General features: G+C 42.9%; 1 protein-coding gene across 1 annotated transcript in view; it reads right to left on the bottom strand.

The window, feature by feature from the left end:
* The window catches only part of Zn72D (Zinc-finger protein 72D), a 34,112-nt gene extending 13,742 nt beyond the window's left edge, over positions 1-20,370 (bottom strand). Inside the window, exons 1-11 of the mRNA XM_028315365.1 lie at positions 20,269-20,370; positions 19,942-20,081; positions 17,099-17,283; positions 15,184-15,325; positions 14,027-14,120; positions 13,391-13,517; positions 12,405-12,660; positions 7,395-7,666; positions 6,453-6,572; positions 707-802; positions 165-167 (exon numbers count right to left, since the gene is read on the bottom strand). Coding sequence (XP_028171166.1) covers positions 165-167; positions 707-802; positions 6,453-6,572; positions 7,395-7,666; positions 12,405-12,660; positions 13,391-13,517; positions 14,027-14,120; positions 15,184-15,325; positions 17,099-17,283; positions 19,942-20,081; positions 20,269-20,321 — 1,488 coding nt within the window. The 5' untranslated portion in view covers positions 20,322-20,370. The remainder of the gene's footprint in view (positions 1-164; positions 168-706; positions 803-6,452; positions 6,573-7,394; positions 7,667-12,404; positions 12,661-13,390; positions 13,518-14,026; positions 14,121-15,183; positions 15,326-17,098; positions 17,284-19,941; positions 20,082-20,268) is intronic.
* Between the last annotated feature and the right edge of the window lie 1,097 nt (positions 20,371-21,467).

Below are 21,467 nucleotides of genomic sequence, written 5' to 3'. Positions count from 1 at the left end.
ATCTCTCATTCGAAGGTATAGTCTGGTCTGTGAGCACGTAGAATTTTGTCCAATGACCCCAAGCGCACACTCACTGCGGGCGCCCGTCGCACAGTCGCGACAGCAATATAATTACGCGCGGCCGATAAGGATGGGTAGCTCGGGGTCATTGGACAAAATTCTACGTGCTCACAGACCGGGCTTTAGATAGCGCCACGAATTCATGAACGATAGTCAAATGACAAATAATATAATGAGAGAAATTAAGGGCCGCCGCTGAAACTCACGCGGGCGCCCGCACGAGTTGCTGTATCGACAAACAGCATGATCAGCGCAGTGTGGCGCGCATGCGTGTCATGTGACGTTTCCACACGCAATGGGGGCGGACATCTATATAAATAAAAATGAATTGATGTTCGTTAGTCTGATTAAAACCCGAGAACGGCTGGGCCGATTGAGCTGATTTTGGTTTTAAAATGTTTGTCGTAGTCCAGGGTAGGTCTAAACGGTGAGCAAATACGCGCGCGATATTGTTTTTCTGTGACAGACAAAATTCCACGCGGGCGAAGCCGCGGGCGGGAAGCTTAATTATAATTTTCGTACGAAAAAATGCTAAATAAGATCCTCTATAGCTTATAAAGCCACATGCTGTCATCCAATGCCTGTACGGCAAAGAATCCATTTTAACATGACCTACAAGATCACGGCAACTTTAAACGCTACTTACGTGGTGGTGGTGGTGGTGGTGCGGCGGCAGCGGGCCGCGCGGCCACCAGGGCTCGGCGCCGCCGTCCCAGTAGCCGCGCTCCTCCTCCTCCATGCCCTGAGACAATGCACGTTCGTCAGCGAGGGATTCACAGGGGTTTATAATAATAATAATGATTTATTTCTCACACAAAAATACAATACATTTAAAGAAAACACATTAATGAGTGTGTGAGACCGGAGCCTGAGCTAGGTAAATGAATACCTGTGTCTCCCCCCACCACGGATTTGAGCAAGTATCTATGTACGAGGGCTGCACTAAAAGTATCGGGAANAGACGACTCACTTAATCAACTACAATCTAACAAAAAGGCTACAAACAATGAATCAAGAAGCTTTTTTTAAATCTAACTACTGATCATTCTACTTCAAACTACATTAAATTTCTGTGATCTACTTTTAACTAGTACGAGATACGTTTCAATGAACTTACGACTGCTCCATTTTCACTGGTAACGTATCTTTCTCTTTTTTAATGTCTTCCAATTTAACAGGCAGCATGTATTTGAACCTGGTTCCAAGCGCAAGTGGCGTTCAACAAAATGGGTAAGTGCAGTGATGCAAAAAAATAATTCACAACAAAAAAAGGCAACAAATATTAAATAATAAGCTTAAGATGAAACTTGTGTAACCAAATTATTACTAACAAATCAATTACAATAGAAATAAAGTATAAATGAGGTACTATTAACACGTCTATTTAAATAAAAACTGTAGTTATTTAGTGAAAATGTTAGGAAGACTAGGTATAGAAAAGCACAAAACAAAAATTATCCAAGTATTTCCGAAGGTTTACTCACAATTGGTTATCGCGGCCGTCTTCCTTTCCTTCGGGCTTGTCATCTTTCTTCTCTTCGGTCTTGACCTGGGCTTTGGCAGGTGTCTGAGCCTGAAGAAGGAATGCCAATTAATATTATTTTAAGAGACATTAGCTGAAGCATTTCAATCGTGTCAAATGTCTATCTATCTGGTGGCAATGGTGACGAACATCTCAAGGCCTGGCCTCAGGGTGTTTTCACAACTAACAGTCATGCACCGCCCGCATCCAGATGTTGCCAAAAGAGAAAGAGTAATGGTGGGAAGCTACTGGTCTTGGCCTGCTGCAGTTGGCTCGGGCAGTGATCGGGTGACAGAGAGTGAGGAGTACTGGCGGGCAGCCACTGGGCTTGGCTTGGATGGCCTTAGATGTTCTGCAGCTGGCTCGGACTCAGTGACCGGTCGACAGAGAGAGAGTAGTGGTGGGTGTGCCGGTATGCACAATACTAAATCTCTTCATATCTTATCTTGATCACGTTCACAGTGTCAGCACATTTATCACGTATAGTGCTGATGCTGTGACGTCATTTATCTATAATCTATATCGTATAAATATACGTGCAGTCCGCGTTAATAAACAGATTAATATCAGAGACTAACTACAACCTGTGTCTCATTCATACGGTCCCCCAACATGGCACAAATTGGTGACCCCGACGAAGAAGATGAACCTGACGACGAAGCCAACGAAGTCGGCACAAATTGGTAACCCCGACGACGAACCGGACGAAGATGACCATCCCGACGAAGATGGCACAAATTGCTGACCCCGACGTAGCCGACGAAGCCGACAAACAACGACGAAGTTAAACAAGTACCAAGCCAACGTGATGTGAGACGTAACCTCCATCACCACCACCTTCGGCATCAGCCTCCACCAGCTTTCATCATCTGACATGGAATCAAATTGGTTACCCGATTGAGCAGAGAAAATCCGTGACGTCATCAACATACATCACCGTCAACATGTCAACTCCGTGCAAGTCGTGCAACACAACACTACGAGAAGTCGCTGCCAGTACCCCTGTCACATCCGTGTTCCCGATTTCTAAAAGGACCAACCTCGTCTGTGCCGGTATGCACAATACTAAATCTCTTCATATCTTATCTTGATCACGTTCACAGTGTCAGCACATTTATCACGTATAGTGCTGATGCTGTGACGTCATTTATCTATAATCTATATCGTATAAATATACGTGCAGTCCGCGTTAATAAACAGATTAATATCAGAGACTAACTACAACCTGTGTCTCATTCATACGGTCCCCCAACATGGCACAGTGGGCATCTACTGGTCTTGACCTGGATGACCTTCAGCTGGCTTGAGCAGTGACCAAACGACAGAGTGAGGAGTATTGGCGGGCAGCTACTAGGCATGACCTGGATGACCTGCAGCGACCGGGCGACAAACTAGAGAAGCAGTAGCTGGTAGCTACTGAGCATGACCTGGATGGCCTGCAGCTTACTCAGGCAGTAACCGGGCGACAGAGTGAGTGAGCAGTTACGTGGCTTGGCCTGGGCCCTGGATGGCCTTGGATGACCTGCAGCTGGCTCAAGCGGGTAGCGTCTTGACGGGCAGAGTCCGGGCGACAAGCTAGAGGAGCAGTGACGTCACCTTGGGCTTGGCCTGGTCGGCGAGCGCGTCGGAGAGCGACTTGAGCGCCTTCTCGGTGTGCGACACGGCGCGCTGGATGTCTTGCAGCTGGCTCGAGCGGGCAGCGTGCGGGCGACAAGCTAGAGGAGCAGTGACGTCACCTTGGGCTTGGCCTGGTCGGCGAGCGCGTCGGAGAGCGACTTGAGCGCCTTCTCGGTGTGCGACACGGCACGCTGGATGTCCTGCAGCTGCGGCTCGGGCGGGTAGATGTCGGCGTGCTTGGCCAGCACGTGGCGGTCGTCCGACGTCTCCGGCCGCCTGCCCACTGGCCCGTAAGGCATGCCCATGCCCTGCAAACAACACGCTTGTTAAGTACATAATTATACCAATGAGTTGAAGTCCAAAACCTTACAAGAAGTTTTGGAGCTGTCCATCTCTCATTCGAAGGTATAGTCTGGTCTGTGAGCACGTAGAATTTTGTCCAATGACCCCAAGCGCACACTCACTGCGGGCGCCCGTCGCACAGTCGCGACAGCAATATAATTACGCGCGGCCGATAAGGATGGGTAGCTCGGGGTCATTGGACAAAATTCTACGTGCTCACAGACCGGGCTTTAGATAGCGCCACGAATTCATGAACGATAGTCAAATGACAAATAACATAATGAGAGAGGATTTATAAGCCGCTGCTAAAACTCACGCGGGCGCCCGCACGAGTTGCTGTATCGACAAACAGCATGAACAGCGCAGTGTGGCACGCATACGTGTCATGTGACGTTTCCACACGCAAGGGGGGCGGACATTACCTTATAATTTTCGTACCAAAAAATGCTAAATAAGATCCTTTTATAGCTTTTAAAGCCACATGCTGTCATCCAAAGCCTGTGCGGCAGAGAATCCATTTTAACATGACCTACAACGATCATTCACAGCAACTTTATTATTATGTACTATATTATTATTATTTATGTATGTATATTTTATGCAGTATAGGTTAGTGTCCGTGACTCTCACTCGGCATGGGGCACACTGAAAACCAGAGTCGTGGCTTCCCTCACCGGGGGCCACGGCATATGCTGAGTGGGGTCCCATTGCGATGGGCATCGCTGTGCGACAGGGTGGCACTGCTTAGTTTACTTGCTCATTCATTGTATGTTTGTTNTTTTTAGACCAAGAAAACATAGAATTATTAGTCCATCCGCCGTACAGCCCCGACCTAAGCCCTAATGATTTCTATACTTTCCCTAAAATAAAGAATAAATTGCGTGGTCAGAGATTTTCATCACCTGAAAAAGCTGTGGAAGCCTACAAAACGGCCATTTTGGAGACCCAAACTTCCGAATGCAATGGTTGCTTCAATGATTGGTTTCGTGTATGGAAAAATGTGTCAAATTTCGCGGAGAATACTTTAAAAAGCAATAAATACATTTTTAAATGGAAATGTTGTTTCACTTCCTTGATTCCCGAAATTTTCAGTGCCGCCCTCGTATAACTAGCAAAGGCGAGAACATTTTAAAATAGTAATAGGTTATTTAACGAGTGTTATTTTGAGAGCCTATTGCCCGTTTTCACCATCAATCCCAAATTTTTAGGTGACAGCTATGTGAACAAAATTCCTGTTATGTGTTACCATAGGGGTCACTTTAAAATTAGGGATTGATGGTGAAAACGGGCATTAGTTTCTTTTGTATGTAAGTAAGTGATTGAAGTCCTCAAGAATAATGAGTCGCCTTTGTTCGCCTAGCTAAATGAATTAGTTCCCAGATGAAGTGAACGAAAACGATTATACCTAAGCGATATCACTCGTGTGCTGCTCTGTCAGTTCAGCAGAGCTTGTTTACTTTATGTCAGTTCAAGAGATCATGTCCACCTGTCCAGCATTATGTCGGTTGAGGAGAGGCCGTCTACATGTTCATCATTGACAGTTTAGGAAAGCCTGTCTACCATTGTCAAGAAAGCCTGACATAGCCCGACGGATAAGCAAGCTGAAGTGGCAATGGGCAGGGCATATAGTACGCAGAACTGACGGCCGATGGGGCAGCAAGGTTCTGGAATGGAGGCCGCGTACCGGAAAACGCAGCGTGGGACGTCCACCTACAAGGTGGACCGACGACTACCAACAATGTCATGTCTAAAATAGGTCTAGGTAGGGGAGACCGGGGCTGAAAGTGCCGGGGGTAAATTGTTCCGATGCAAAATATCTCGACAACAGAAAGAATGAGATATGTGATCGTATTATTTCGTATAATGCCTAACAGTTGGCCACATGCGACATAATACGATATCACATATCTAATTCTTTCTGTTGTCGAGATATTTTGCATCGGAACAATTTACCCCCGTCACTTTCAGCCCTGGTCTCCCTATCTAATGTCTGTGTGCATGTATATTATTGTATACAGGGTGGAAACGATAAGTGATCTCACCCGATTATTTCCAAACTATACAATATATCGAAAAACTGGTTACTGATCCTGAAAGTGCTTCATGAGCTCTTTCAAACGGTGTTAATAATAGGTTTCAGAATAAACTGGAACTATCCGAAAATTCAATGTTTCCAGCTTCCATACATTTGGTAAAGTTACATAATTTTAAAAACTACATAAGATATCGTAAAACTGGTTACTGATTATAAAAGTGCTTTACGAGCTCTATCCAACGGTATCAATATCAAATTACTGAATAAACTGGATCTATCCTAAAATTCAATGTTTCCGTCTTCCATACATTTAGTACTATCACAGTCATGGCACTCATCTCTTGATAAATTTTATAGCAAACTAGCTGACCCGGCGAACTTCGTACCGCCTTAGCGTAGAGATTTTCTTAATATTTTTTTCCGTAAGAACCATCCTTGGACTTCCACAAACATTTAAAAAAAAGAATTATCGAAATCGGTTCAGCCGTTCACACGTGATGCCGTGACAACGCGAAACGGGTTTCATTTTTATATATATAGATAAAGCCTAAAACTAATGATTTCACAAATAATTTTAAATAAGATGCAAGTCACGAGTTTATTTAATCGACTTTTTGAGTTTATTATTTAACAAAAAAATAAATTACACTTCTAATTTGTGTCGTCGTCATACATTTAGTATGGAAGCTGGAAACATTGAATTTTGGGATAGTTCCAGTTTATACTGTAACCTATTATTGGTACCGTTTGAAAGAGCTTGTGAAGCACTTTCAGAATCAGTAACCAGTTTTTCGATATCTTGTATGGTTTAGAAATAATCGAGTGAGATCACTTATCGTTTCCACCCTGTATGAATGAGATTATGTAAGTAGTTACGTCGTGCATGCGGCGGCGCGCCCACAGCTCGTCGCGCACCATCATGCGCTGCGCCTTGGCCTCCGCCAGCTTGCGCTGGTGCATCGACGGCTTCACCTTCACCTCCAGGTCCGGTTGCACCTGTAGACAAAGATGGTTTTGTTGCAAAATGACACCTGTTACAACTACATAAGGTTTAAATTGACATGCCGTCGTCTTATACTTTCTGAGCAAAGATTCAGGCTACTTTTGGTAAGAATTACTTTGATATCATCCTCATTATAATTTTGTAATCATACGACGCCCGGATCTCTTGGCTACCCGAGGGTCGCCAGGCTCGACGAGCGCCTCAAACCTTTTACTAAGTAATCACTGGATGATATTATTTAAAGAACTTCTTAATTTACACAACACTTTTTGGCAAAAGTAATTTAATGGACAGCCTCGTATTCTCCAGGGTCGCAGGGGACAAATGTACTTCATTTGGTACATCGAGTAGTTGTTATGGTGCCTCCACACTGGGCGAACGGGCTCGCGCGGCAAACTCGACATCCTGCTCTCTAAGAGCAAGGTGAGCAGGATGTCAAGTTTGCCGCGCGAGCCCGTTCGCCCAATGTGAACGCACCATTACAAGCTATATCGCGCGTGGCAATACCCCTCTTTCGGCTCTTGTGAACTCTCTCCCCTTTTCATATTTAAATAATAAATAAATATAATAAATAAATCTTTGGACAATTTTACACAACGCCAGCTAGCCCCAAAGTAAGCAACTTAATGCTTGTGTTATGGGTGCTAGCTTAACGGATATACTACTTATATACTTTTTTTTTTAATACATAAATATTATACATAGTCACACCCAGACCCGTCACAAAAATTAAAATTCATCATTTCAATATTTGAATGACCCCTAGTGAATACTACTCGGCTGCAAAGTGTAAGGAACAAGCTCAGCGGACATACCTTCTTCTTGTACTGCAGGCGGTGGCGGCGGCCCTTCATGTGCATCTCCTTGGCGTTGGGGTCGTTGAACTTGCAGTCGCAGAGCTTGCAGTTGAAGGAGAGCGCCTTGCCGTCGTCGCCGCGCACCTCCTCGATGTAGTCCTGCCCCACGGGCTGCACCTCGGGCTCGGGCTCGGGCTCGTCGTGCTCGTCGTCGCCTGCGCGCGCCACCGTACTGAGCCCCCCAGACGCCACGAACGCAATCCCGGTCGTCCCCGCGACCGTGTTTTTAGCTATCAGATCGGAAAACCCCAATTCTCTCACCGCGTCACGCCACGTGACGGATTTTGACGAACGTGCGCTCTCGTTGGGTCAAAATTCGTGACGGATCAGATCGTCCGCGCCGCTCGCCGAGCGTGTGACGGCGAGACGGCTGTTGGGCCTTTTCTACAATCTGAGTTTACACATTCTGTTAAGATTGAACCTCGACTCGACCAATTTTTTTGGCGAATTCCGCGGTTACAAAAATTATGCACGCTCGTCGGTTAATTTTAGATGTTGGTATAAAAAAGGCCCACAATTTCACACACTCCATATCTGTATTGAGTGTCGAAACTAGTATTTTGGAAGGAGAAAATTTGCCAGTTATCTTTTCAATCTAATAGCCAACTAATCGCGGATACAGATATGACACTGTGACGTCAGGGGATCAGTACAACACATACTCTCAAATATGATCTCCGTCGTGAAAAAAATACTTACCGAAGATCATATTTGAAAAATAAATCAGAAAATATTGACCAGAATCTATCATAAATCAGTGTAAACTGTGAAGTAATATTTATAGTCTCGAAGTAAATAACTTTTGTCTAAAAACTGGATAACGGAAACTATCATATCAGTGTAAAAATGTTATTAATTAGCTGTAATAAGAATAGAAATGTTTGATTGTAAAATAACTAATATTTTAGTTTAAAATGTAATTTTTAGCACACATTTGTTTTAATATGATGCTCAACTCAAAAACACATGCATGAACAAACAGAAAATGACATGCAATTAAAATATATCAAGATAAAAAGAAAAGATTGTAGTAAATAAAAAATCTTTGTCAGTTACTTCGTTACAAAGTAGTAGTGAATGAATATGATGATTTTCATCTTATGTTGTTGTGTTGAACAATAATGTTGTGCATGATTTGTGTTAAATATGTGAAATATATGAAGGCGATTGTGTAGTTAAGCATAAATGGTTAAACTAATATCAATGTAATTTGTCAATGCCAGTTAATATAAAAACATTCTATTAAATAAACAGTACCTTTAAAAGAATTACTGCTATTTTTTTGAATCAGAATAAGAAGAATCAATTTATATAAAAAAAAGTTACAGTAGCTTCTTCAAACGTACTGTAAATGATTGGTGACGACACCTTTACATGTCACTGCAGTAGCATTCTGAGTGCTGCATTTACAAAACAGTTGATTTGAAATAAACGTGACGTCACATTTCCGCGAGTGTATGCGAGTGACCAGGCACAAACACTATTAAAATAAAAAGCATTCTGGATGCAATTACAAAACGAATTTAAAAAAAACATGACATCATGACAGCGTTTCATTGCAATGGTGTCGTCAAGTAATGTGTGCGTGTAAAACCTTGCATTCACTTGAACATGCAAGTGGAGACACCTTAGCCTAGACTGAGCCGTGTGCACAGGCGTCTCCACCTGAGCGACTTGACCAAATGAACGGTTCACTCGCCTGAGCATTCTCAAGTAAAGGCTAAAGGTAGCCTTTCGAAGCGAGCGTCTATAGCGACAGTGGCGAATGTGACGCCGCGACAGAGCGACAAATAGATGTTCTATGCAAATGTATGAAATTCTAGGGAACGACATTCGAACGCAGCGACACTGTCGCGGCGTTAGTAACGCGGCGTTGGTGGCACTAAAGACCAAAGCTAAAGACGCTGCGTCTGTGACGCTTAGTTCGAAAGGCTACCTTCAGGGTTCGAAATTATCAAGATAATTACGCTTCGTGATAATTATCGGATAATTATCAACAGTATAAGATACATTTGTCACATTGTTTTATAAGAAATTCTGATGTTACATAAAGAATGTTGCTTTATGTTTTCGGTTACTGATTGTTGTCATGTTATCCATCGCTAGTTGCATAAAGCGTTGTGGAAAATAGATAAATATTTTGAAGCTAGTTAACGAGTAATCGTTGTGAAGCTAAATAGATAGGTTTTAGAACTATCTATGTTAAATAACGTCAACAACTAGACGCAAGTGCAGAAAAACACATTCGAAAACTTCGAATACAGTTCACTTTCACTTGCGCATTTTTTTGTTATCATCAACCGATAAATTATCCATATGTTACTATCAAGATAATTATCGTGATAATTATCTTTTCGAACCCTGGCTACCTTTAAGCGTGCGTGTGACTCACCGCCGAGCTTGGTGGGCTCCGTGGAGGGTATGGGCTTGCCGAGCATGGTGTGCAGCTTGACGACCTTCTGGTGCTTGATGCCGCGCACGTGCGCCGCGTACGCGTCGGCGCCCGTGCACGTGACGTCACACAGCTCGCAGCGCAGGGCTGACGCGCCCGCTGCGCGCCCGCCCGCCGCCGCCGCGCCCGCTGCGGCTAGTTTGACAGCCGCTTCCTTCTTCTTATGCTTCTGGCCTTCCAGGTGCTCCTTGTACGTCTGTGGAGAGACACAAGTCAGAAGACCGAACACAATGCAAAAACAGCTATACTAAGTTGGCCGAAGTTAATCGAAGTGAATAATGTGGACACGCACTTCGCTTAGAGTCATCACGCCTCGCCTCAATCGATTTTAGAAAGTTATCGATATTTGCACCCGAGTTAAAAGGCTTGAAGTGCTACTCGCTCGACTAACTTCAGTACGCGTCGAGACATTCTTCTCTTCCTTAACAATTTAAACTGATTATAGATGATGAGATGAATTAAACGAGCGCACATAACATGACATTAGGCAACACGAAAATTACTATGAGGAGGGCAAAACTCTGTGGACTGTGCACCTGTGCCTGTGATAGTTAATGGAATAGAGCGAGAAAGTGGGCGAAGCGGATTCGCGGACGGTTTTTCCACATACGAAGCTAGACCACGAGACGAGACATAAAGATCTGGCGGCGGATAGCGACCGATTCGCCTGCGTTCGTTCGTTTTTTTTTTTGAAGGGACGCGCGCTCTTAGCTTGAGGAGCTTTTCCAGCTTCACCGGGCAGAGTGGCGAGTACAGAAGGTACTCTAGCCGTTTGGCGATCGTCGGTGGGCGTGCCGAAGAGGCCGAGTGTGGGCTCACTCTAGTGGGCCCGATCGAGGGGGACTACGGACGCGGCCTGAGGGCGCCACGCCGCCAGGCCGTGTCCGGGGGACGGATTGGGGTGCGTTCGTTCGTCCTCTGTTTTTCTACTCTATTTCAATGCCAATATTCTCACCTGCGGGCCAGCGCAGGAGATGCGGCACACGTCGCAGTAGTGCAGCTGCTGCGCCTTGGGCGGCGGCTTGGGCCGGCGCTGCTGGCCGGCGCCCACGCCGCTCTTGTTGTAGTTCTTCCAGCCGCTCCTGCCGCGAACACAATCATTAATCCGACATCTTTCGAAGCAAAGAAGAAGATTCTAGAAATGAGGTGGAGGAGGAGATTCCAGAAACGAAATATCTTTCACATTTAGTTACATTTCAGACTTGATAATGAAGAAAGTTAACTCTCCAAATTGTATTATTTATTTGTGATAATAATATTATAAAGAGGAAANCAGAAAATAATTGACCAGAATCGATCATAAATCAGTGTAAACTGTGAAGTAATATTTATAGTCTCAAAGTAAATAACTTTTATCTAAAAACTGAATAATGGAAACTATCATTTCAGTGTAAAAAAGTTATTAATTAGCTGTAATAAGAATAGAAATGTTTGATAGTAAAATAACTAATATTTTAGTTTTAAATATAATTTTTAGCACACATTTGTTTTAATATGATGCTCAACTCAAAAACACATGCATGAACAAACAGAAAATGTCATGCAATTAAAATATATCAAGAGAAAAAGAAAAGATTTACTACAGTAAATAAAAAAATCTTTGTCAGTTACTTCGTTACAAATTAGTAGTGAATGAATATGATGATTTTCATCTTATGTTGTTGTGTTGAACAATAATGTTGTGCATGATTTGTGTTAAATATGTGAAATATAGGAAGGCGATTGTGTAGTTAAGCATATGGTTAAACTAATATCAATGTAATTTGTCAATGCCAGTTAATATAAAAACATTCTATTAAATAAACAGTACCTTTAAAAGAATTACTGCTATTTTTTAGAATCAAATTCAAATTCAATAATTCAAATTAAAAAAAAATCAAATCAGAATAAGAAGAATCTATATAAAAAAAGTTACAGTAGCTTCTTCAAACGTACTGTAAATGATTGGTGACGACACCTTTACAAGTCACTGCAGTAGCATTCTGAGTGCTGCATTTACAAAACAGTTGATTTGAAATAAAACGTGACGTCACATTTCCGCGAGTGTATGCGAGTGACCAGGCACAAACACTATTAAAATAAAAAGCATTCTGGATGCAATTACAAAACGGTCGAATTTAAAAAAGCGTGACGTCATATTATTATGGTATCGTTCTATTGCAATGGTGTCTTCACGTAATGTGTGCGTGTAAAACCTTGTATTCACTTGAAATACAAGTGGAGACACCTTAGCAAACACTGAGCCTGAGTGCACAAGCGACTTGGCCAAATGAACGGTTCATTCGCCTGTGGCCTAATTCACGTATTTTGAGTCAAGATCTCGCTGACGTTCAGAAGTTGTCACATTGAAAAACAGTTTTAAATCCGTATTCACAAGGGTCATTTCGATAGAGCGATTACTCGATAGGATCGCATTCAGCGATTTGTTGTCGTTGAAGTTTTGTTACGTGAATAAGGCTACTGAGCATTTTCAAGTGGGCAAGCCTTGTCAAGGCTTAAGCGTGCGTGTCACTCACCGCCGAGCTTGGTGGGCTCCGTGGAGGGTATGGGCTTGCCGAGCATGGTGTGCAGCTTGACGACCTTCTGGTGCTTGATGCCGCGCACGTGCGCTGCGTACGCGTCGGCGCCCGTGCACGTGACGTCACACAGCTCGCAGCGAAGCGCTGAAGCGCCGGCCGCGCGCCCGCCCGCCGCCGCCGCGCCCGCTGCGGCTAGTTTGACGGCCGCTTCCTTCTTCTTGTGCTTCTGGCCTTCCAGGTGCTCCTTGTACGTCTGTGGAGAGAGACAAGTCAGAAGACCGAACACAATGCAAAAACAGCTATACTAGGTTGGGAGAAGTTAATTGAAGTGAATAATGTGGACACGCACTTCGCTTTGAGTCATCACGCGTTGCCTCAACCGATTTGCACCCGAATCAAAGGGCTCCAAAGTTGAAGATAAGTGTCTAACTACACTATCGACTAACTTCGTTCTTAGGAATTTGAACTTTGCTATAATGCGAGTGAGCATTTCATGGCAATTGGTAACAGGAAAACTCAATTATGATTTAAGTATTTGTGACGCTGGTCACTGGCTGCGCTGGCAAAACTGTGTGGACTGTCCATAGATGACGAGCTAAATAGTGGAGGGAAGCGAAATAGTAAGCGAAACAAGAGTTACGTTGTATTTTTCCACATGTAGAGATAGACCGCGAACACGCGACCTGTCATTTAGGTGATAATCACACTGCGCCGCGGTACGCGGGACGACAGATTTAACCATTGTATGCAAGTACCTCAGATTGTATAGAAAACACGCGCGGCACAACACACTGACAACGCGTCTGCGCGCAGAATTTTTTATATGAAATCACGCGGACCGCGGCGGAGCGCGGCGCAGTATGATAATCGCCTTAAGCTGCCGGTAGAGAACGATCGATTCGCCTACGCTCGTTTCTCCTGTCCGCTTTCCCGTTCCACTTTACCACTCCATTTCACTTCCAAAGCTCATTCAGTGTGCTCACTTGCGGGCCAGCGCAGGAGATGCGGCACACGTCGCAGTAGTGCAGCTGCTGCGCCTTGGGCGGCGGCTTGGGCCGGCGCTGCTGGCCGGCGCCCACGCCGCTCTTGTTGTAGTTCTTCCAGCCGCTCCTGCCGCGAACACAATCATTAAGGCCTCCACAGACCAAACGCGGGTCAGAAGCAGTGCGGGTCAGTTGCAGCGCAGTTTCAAAGCAGTTGCAATGCGGGCGGTTGCCAAAAATTTCAATATTCGAAAACGGCTTTCAACGCGCTGCTACCGCCCTGCGTCCGGTGTGTCATGCTAATATGGCCGCCATAGTAATACAACAGCGCGGGCAGTTGCAGTGCGGCGCGGTTGGAGCACGGGCCCGCGTTCAAATTTGGTGTGACACACTTTAAAGAGTTTCTTGTATTACAACTTGCGCGGGCCCGCATTCAAACTGCGCTGCTACTGCCCTGCGTTTGGTCTGCTCAAGGTTTTAATCCGAGATCTTTCTGAGCAGATCTGGATGAAGATTCCAGAAATGAGATGGGTTCAGAAACAAAATCAATTTCTTCTACAGAGAAGAAGGTCCCAGAAACAAAATAAATATCTTACACATTTAGTCACTTTTCAATATAATTTTGTAAATACTGACCCTCCGCCACCGGTCTTATTCTGCTGCGCAACGTACATGGTTGCTGCGTTGTACAGCGCCGTGTCGTACGCTGTGTTCCCGCGGTTTGTAGTCTCTGCAAAAGTGAGCCCGTATTAGTGCTGTTTGGTCATCCAATGAACAAAGAAACACTGTACTCGACGAGTGAGCAGCCTCACACAGGCTCGACGAACGTGTACTTAGACGTATCGATAGACTATTGACAGTCTATTGAGTCCGATCAACTGATAGTTTCGCATCACTATATCATAGCGCGATCATCAGTATGAAGCTTTGCCTTCTTTCTTTTTTTTTATTTCTTTAATATTATTACACATTCAAATTANTTTTCTCTGTTACCCGGCCTTAATGTGACTGACTGGTTTGTGCTGCTTCTTGCCTTCTCAGCACTGAATATTTCCATTTAATCCTGAAGCAGTGGTATTGTTAATACTGAGGTCACGTGTAAAAGTGCCTACTTGCAAAAATCAATGAGTTTTATGAGTTTTAGTTTTTTTTGTGTAGTGGGACGTCCACCCACAAGGTGGACCGACGACATCATAAAGGTAGCAGGAAAGCGCTGGACGCAAGCCGCTATCAACCGGGTAACATGGAAAGCATTGGGGGAGGCCTATGTTCAGCAGTGGACGTCCTATGGCTGAGATGATGATGATGATAGTATTTTTTATGTCTGCAGCCATGAGCAGGCGCGGATCCACCGTTGTGGGCACCTGTGGGCATGCCCACAACCCTAATTTGCTTGTTTTATTTATGATCTATTGATAAGATCGATAGGCTGATGATAAAAACGGCTGACTGATGAGCCTTTAAAAAATCGAGCGTGATTGAGCGTGAGTGAGTTCGTACTCCAATCCAACTCTCACTTTGCTAATTTTTAGTGGCTGTGCCCACAACCTTTTTTGAGGGCTGGATCCGCGCCTGGCCATGAGGTTGTGACGTTACATTTTTTTTATTGTAACATGTATAGTTCCAAAATACTGGACTGTCCTGTCGATGACATTGACAGTGGGGCGCCACCGTCAATACCGGATCGCTGGTTCAGATTTTTGCCATGTTGGAAACCATATAGTTGAACGATGGTAGCGCCCCCCTGTCATTGAGTTTGGCGGGACAGTTCAGCGTGGGTCATCTATACTCACGTTTAGCGGTCTGCGTAGCGGGCGCCGAGTAAGGCTGCGCGGGATAGGTAGTGGCGGGAGTGGTAGCGGTGTGCGCGTGAGAATGCGTGTGCGTATACACGCCGCCGTAGGCCTTCGCGCCGCCCCCGGCCCGCGCTCCGCCCTGCGGGGAAACAATACAGACTCGTCAACAAAATATGTACTAAAGCCTGGTCCGTGAGCACGTAGAATCCCGTCCAATGACCCCAAGCTGCCCATCCTTGTCGCTCGCACGTAATTATGTTGCTGTCGCGCTCGCACACTCACTGCGGGCGCGCGTCGCACAGTCGCGACAGCAATATAATTACGCGCGAGCGATAAGGATGGGTAGCTTGGGGTCATTGGACGGGATTCTACGTGCTCACGGACCAGGCTTTACCAGAGTAAAACCAGTCGTGGTTGCGCCGAATTTTGTCAGTGTGTCCGTGCGCGCCGCATGCGTATATTGGCGCGCTCACATACAAACCGCGCTCGGTGCGTTTCTAATTTCTATGAAGATTATCTACTCATTTGTATTTACTCTGGTATTACTCTTAACAGGTTTGCTGCCACTTCAAAAAAATATGATCAACTGGGAGGCCAAATATTGTTTTTTTTTTTATGAATCTACTAAAACGCGAGACCACACCGGAGTGTGGACGGCTTCGAGTGTGTACACCTAACCCCGAACCCGTGCGGGGTTGGCAGCAAACCTGTTAAATCAATTATTTAATTGGACATCATTAATTATCCTGAAGGATTAGCTTATTAGCAGTTTCCCGTAATCACTTACAATAAAATATTCCATTGAGTAACTGAAATCCAAAATTAGCAAAAATTAAATGCAATTTTTTTCTACTTAACAAATTTTTAGTGTATTGATGTGGTCATTAGCAGTTTCTCTATTTTTTTGTGAGTTTGTAGAGCAAAAATCAACCAACATGTTATTTGAGGCTACTCCAAAAAGTTGTTTACATAATTTCTGGTTTATGTCACCGTCGTTCCTTCATGCAGGCATCTCACTTTGTGTGAGAGGGATGGCAACATTCAAAACTTTGGATAACATTTTCGAAGTAACTCTAAAGCCCGCTCGCACACACACTGCGGCTGCGTCGCAGTCGCGACAGCAATATAATAACGCGCGAGCGATAAGGATAGCTTGAGGTCATTGGACGAAATTCTACGTGGTCGGCGAGCGGACTTTAAATGGCAATGCCAGATTTTGTATGGAAGGTGGCGTCGTTTTTTTTTCCGCGCGGCCATCGACCAAACTTTGTTTTTTGATTACAAATAGTGTAATAAACCAAACTTACTACGACATGTATACCTCTAAACTCAGTCTGAACTGAGTTACGAGCGTTAGAAGTTTGATGATTTACATACTAGATTTGCTTTTTGCGCGCAAGTTTTGTAAGAAATTGCAACAAAATATTCCGCTATTTTTTTATTGCGCTGATTCTACTCCACACACAAAACTTGCGCGCAAAAAGCAAATCTAGTATGTAAATCATCAAACTTCTAACGCTCGTAACTCAGTTCAGACTGAGTTTAGAGGTATACATGTCGTAGTAAGTTTGGTTTATTACACTATTTTGTAATCAAAAAACAAGGTTTGGTCGATGGCCGCGCGAAAAAAAAAGACGCCAATTTCCGGCATTGTCTTTTCATTACAGTTTGTAACTTGTAAGTTGAGTGACGGCACGTACCTGCGTATGCACCTGAGCGTAGGTGGCGGGCTTGGCGCCGGTGTCGTAGGCGGGCTGCTGCGGCGCCGCCCGTCGCAGTCGCGACAGCAATATAATTAGGCGCGAGCGGTAAGGATAGCTTGGGGTCATTGGACGAAATTCTATGTACTCGGCGACCGGACTTTACGTTTCATTACAGGTTGTAATTTTGTAAGTTGAGTGACGGCACGTACCTGCGTATGCACCTGAGCGTAGGTAGCGGGCGTGGAGTAGGCGGGCTTGGCGCCGGTGTCGTAGGCGGGCTGCTGCGGCGGCGCGGCGGGGTAGGCGGCGGCGGCCTGCTGGTAGTACGCCGACTTGGACGCGTCGTAGGCGGACGCCGCCGCCGCCGCCGCGTGCGCGTGCGCGTGAGCCGCTGCTGTCGGCAACACGCCTTGCTCTTTAATATCTACACTGTAAGCCTCGTTTTCTTCTAGAAGCGAGTTGATCGGCACAAAATGACCTTACTTTTAGACCGAAACCATTTCAAATGCACCATGGTTCATTATAATAATAATAAGCCTTTTTATTCTGAACTTGGTTACATAATAATTACAAAATATGTTAAATAATAAGATGTGTTATAAAATATCCCGAAGCTCAGTTTGCCTCTTGGCATAGGTCTCCTCCAATGATTTCCATTGGGACCTGTCACGTGCTACCCTTCTCCAATAGTGTCCAACTGTGAGTTTTAGGTCGTCTTCCCATCTTGTTTGTTGCCGACCTCTACTTCTCTTTCCATCCCTGGGATACCAGTCAGTAGGTATCCCAGGGATTGTTCATTACTAACACTGAAATCCATGAAGCTCTGAACACAAGAACTGTTAGGGAGGAGCTAAAGCTGACAGGGAAAAAATATAAAAGGCGCACTGTGATTCGTGTAGAACAAGCTAGCTGGACAAAAGTCATTGTTGAATTTCTGATTATCGTTTATAAAAAACGATAAACAACATCCCAGACATTAAGGATTCCACAATTTTTTACTTTGTTAATTACCTAGTCGTGAGTAATTAACATGGTAAGTGAGGATATGAGGATAGTGTAATTTTTAATTCCTAATTTTGCTCGACTTTCGACAACACCTGACATTATTTTTTACTATGGTGACCAAATATTTGTGTGATGGATTTTGAAGATAAGGGTAAGTACTTTTTATTTTCTGTACAATAAGGTGCATAATAATGCACATAGTTTTAAAAAGTATGGCGAAATGTTGACCTTTATATTTTTCTGAAAATTTTATGTTTGGAAGACTAGAAGTTGTATGCCCCCACTTGACCCCAGTCTGGAATTTATATATATTGTAGCTGTAACCCTCTAGTATTCAAATATACCAGTTTCAGTTTGCACACTTTTGCACAACAATTTTATTTTTTCAGATTAATAAAAAATCAAGTTTTTTGATTAATGATTAAAACATTGAAAAAGTGACNTATTTGGTGACAGATGGTGAATGAGGAGTATCCTGCTGGGGAGCTCCTTGAACATGTTATAACTGCATGGAACAAATCTGCTTATAGCTTGGGACTGATTGCAGATGAGCGCAAAAAAATAACTTTAGACCTCTATCACATTAGGCCCTATAAGGGCGTCAGAAGCGGGAAAGCAGCGGGCGCTTTTAAATTATAAAGAAGAGTGACAGTCTGTCATGAAATCTCATTATCAGCTGTTCGACTGTTGTGCTGCTAAAATCACCTAATGTGAAAGTGTACAAGTGAAGAATGTGAGATTCTTCTTACCAATCTTCAGCACTTTGGCAAGTAGCTGATCAGCAGTTGCTTGACAGCTGTATTGATGGGACGGACAGTATCATTCATAGAAAAACGTAAAAATTGCTTAATTTGATATTTTTTCCAGGATACTTGTTCAAAACGATTACCTACAAAGAGAAACTCATAATTTTAACATAACTTTGTTTTAGGCAGTGTAATAATTACAGTCAATTCATTAAAAAAACATTAAACAAATTATTTCATACTCAAATTCCTTTGGAAACACTTGACTTGAAAAACCAGTGCTCTCTAAATTGTCATTAATTTAGAATTCATTATGAAGAAAATTAATAAATCACAAAATAACAATAAAACACTAACAATCAGACCAAAAATTGCCACATGGTTCTAGAAAGTTTTTGTTTTTTCACAGTACATTAACTAAGGAATGCCTAAACCCTGGTTACCTTTAATTCCAATGCTATTGTTCAAATTAATAGAAGTAGTCAGCTGAATTACATTAGTCTGACTATTATTAGCTGATCAGCAAATATTAGCACTTTGAACCTTATTTCAAACAGCTTATGGCTTGTGACGCCATTATGGTGTTTGTTTGTAGTAACTCACTTTGATAAAAGATTAGCAAAAGTATGTAGTCAGTAAGATGAATAACTATGCTGATTAGCCACTTTGACATGGGGTGGAATATTGCTGAATAATTGATTGCCTCTTAAAACTTGATATAATTACCAAATTATGTGGTATTTTTAACACATGTAATAGAAAAGATTCAAGGAAAAACAGTAGATTATTAAATGACTGTACTAATTGGCTAAAGTTAAAGACTTAAGTAAATGTAATAAATAGAGGTTAGTCTGTTTAAAATGTAATATGCCTAAGACTGATATCAGTATTCAGTACTAACAATGTAGCTACAATGTCAGCTACATTGTGTACAGATCAGCGTAATTATAGCACAAATAGCAGTTCTGTACACTGAAAGGCTATCAACCGTGAAGAGGGCGATACTGTTACGATGACTAATAGCTGTGGAAAACTGTTCAGTGAGCACAAATTCTACTAAAAACTGAGCAGCATCTGTGCAACAAATTATACTTTATATCGTAGCAAAAATCAAAAGTACTTTATCGAATTATGTAAAATCATGCCGCAGCATTATTGATTTTATGAGCAACTATTACCAGTTTCTCAACTCCCAAAATTTAGGCTCCAACTGTTTGTAAACGACTGATATCAATGTTTTGATAACATCTAACGTTATTTTGCTGATCATAGAAGGCTCAAAGAGACAGAACAAGACCAACCTTGAGTGGCGGCCGCGGCTTGATACGCAGTATCGTAACCTGTAGCAGCGGCGCGCTGAGTTCCGTAAGTTGCGGCTGTCGCCGCAGGGGCTACCGCGTAGCCTGTTTGCCCACCGTATGCTGCTCCAGCGGTTGCCGCGCTAAAAACACACTTTGATTATTCACCAGATTCACTATCACTGCAGAATCCTACGATCAATAATCGTCCAGACGCCATTTTGACTGGTACAAGAAACATGAGCACACTAGTCTGCCATCAATCACGATACACACTTTCAACATACAAACTTCTGATATAGTTACGGAATTAGGAATTTTAAAACTTACCCGTATTGGGTTCCTCCATGAGTAAACCCAAAATAATTATTTGCTGCCATCATTTACCAATTTTCCGCGTTGAAACAACAGACGCTTCAGGGCGGAAAAGACCGGTGTCATAGAGAAAAGTAATTGTCATTGGCCAATATGGCGGAGGGAGCATAGACAAAGCACGTACTTTTTTTTCTCGATACGATGCGTTCAACAACTTTCAAATTGAAAACAAAATATTAATGCTTTTGAAAAATAATTTAAAAAAATTCATTGCACAATCACAATCTCACCTCAATAAATATTTTGTGACTTGTAGTACATGCTATGCTATGCTAGTACATGTTATGTATTTTGGAAGCAAAAAATACATAATCTGAGAAAAACTAGGGATGTAACCAGGGACGGAACAGATTTTTGTTCCGAATCTATTTCCGATATAATCCTATCGACCGATATATCGGCATTGCCTAATAATACAATACAAAATACAACGGATATCAAACAGTAAAGCAATAGTAAGTAGTCTTTACAGTAAAGTATTTTGTATCTGTCGTTGTTAGGTAGTGTTTGTACTTTATTTAGCTTTGGCTGAGCGCGCTCTTCGTTTCACAAAAATCTACCTAAATTTAATATAAAATAAAACGGACTTTCTCTATTGAATATGTTTATTTAAAGAAAGCAAAAAAGCATATTTTAAATAATGTCTAATAGGCCATCAATATCGGAATCGGTTTATGNTGAGCGCGCTCTTCGTTTCACAAAAATCTACCTAAATTTAATATAAAATAAAACGGACTTTCTCTATTGAATATGTTTATTTAAAGAAAGCAAAAAAGCATATTTTAAATAATGTCTAATAGGCCATCAATATCGGAATCGGTTTATGGTATCGGTAGAATTATAATAGGTAAGTAGGTACCTACATCGTCATCTCTAGAGGTTGAGATTCTTATCAATTTGATTGTTAATAAAATAATCAGGAAATGTCTAACAGCCCTGACAATTTAATGCCAAACTGATCCAAATCCATACTATACCTTAATTAAACAAAAACTTTTGTATAAATAATTAGTAGTAAGGTAGATAAAAACAATTTCTATTAGCAGTGAACATTCAGTTCGTTCGTTAGTTTCAGCCAAAAGATGTCCACTGCTGGACTGAACATTCAGTAATAAAGAACAAATTAAGGAAATAATTAAATAACCCAAAAGACA

Source organism: Ostrinia furnacalis, unplaced genomic scaffold, assembly GCF_004193835.3.
Source record: "Ostrinia furnacalis isolate ACB-3 unplaced genomic scaffold, ASM419383v2 OfSCF5104, whole genome shotgun sequence".
NCBI classification, from domain to species: domain Eukaryota; kingdom Metazoa; phylum Arthropoda; class Insecta; order Lepidoptera; family Crambidae; genus Ostrinia; species Ostrinia furnacalis.
Note: the sequence above shows the minus strand (reverse complement) of the source record. Positions and strands in the feature narration are given on the sequence as shown.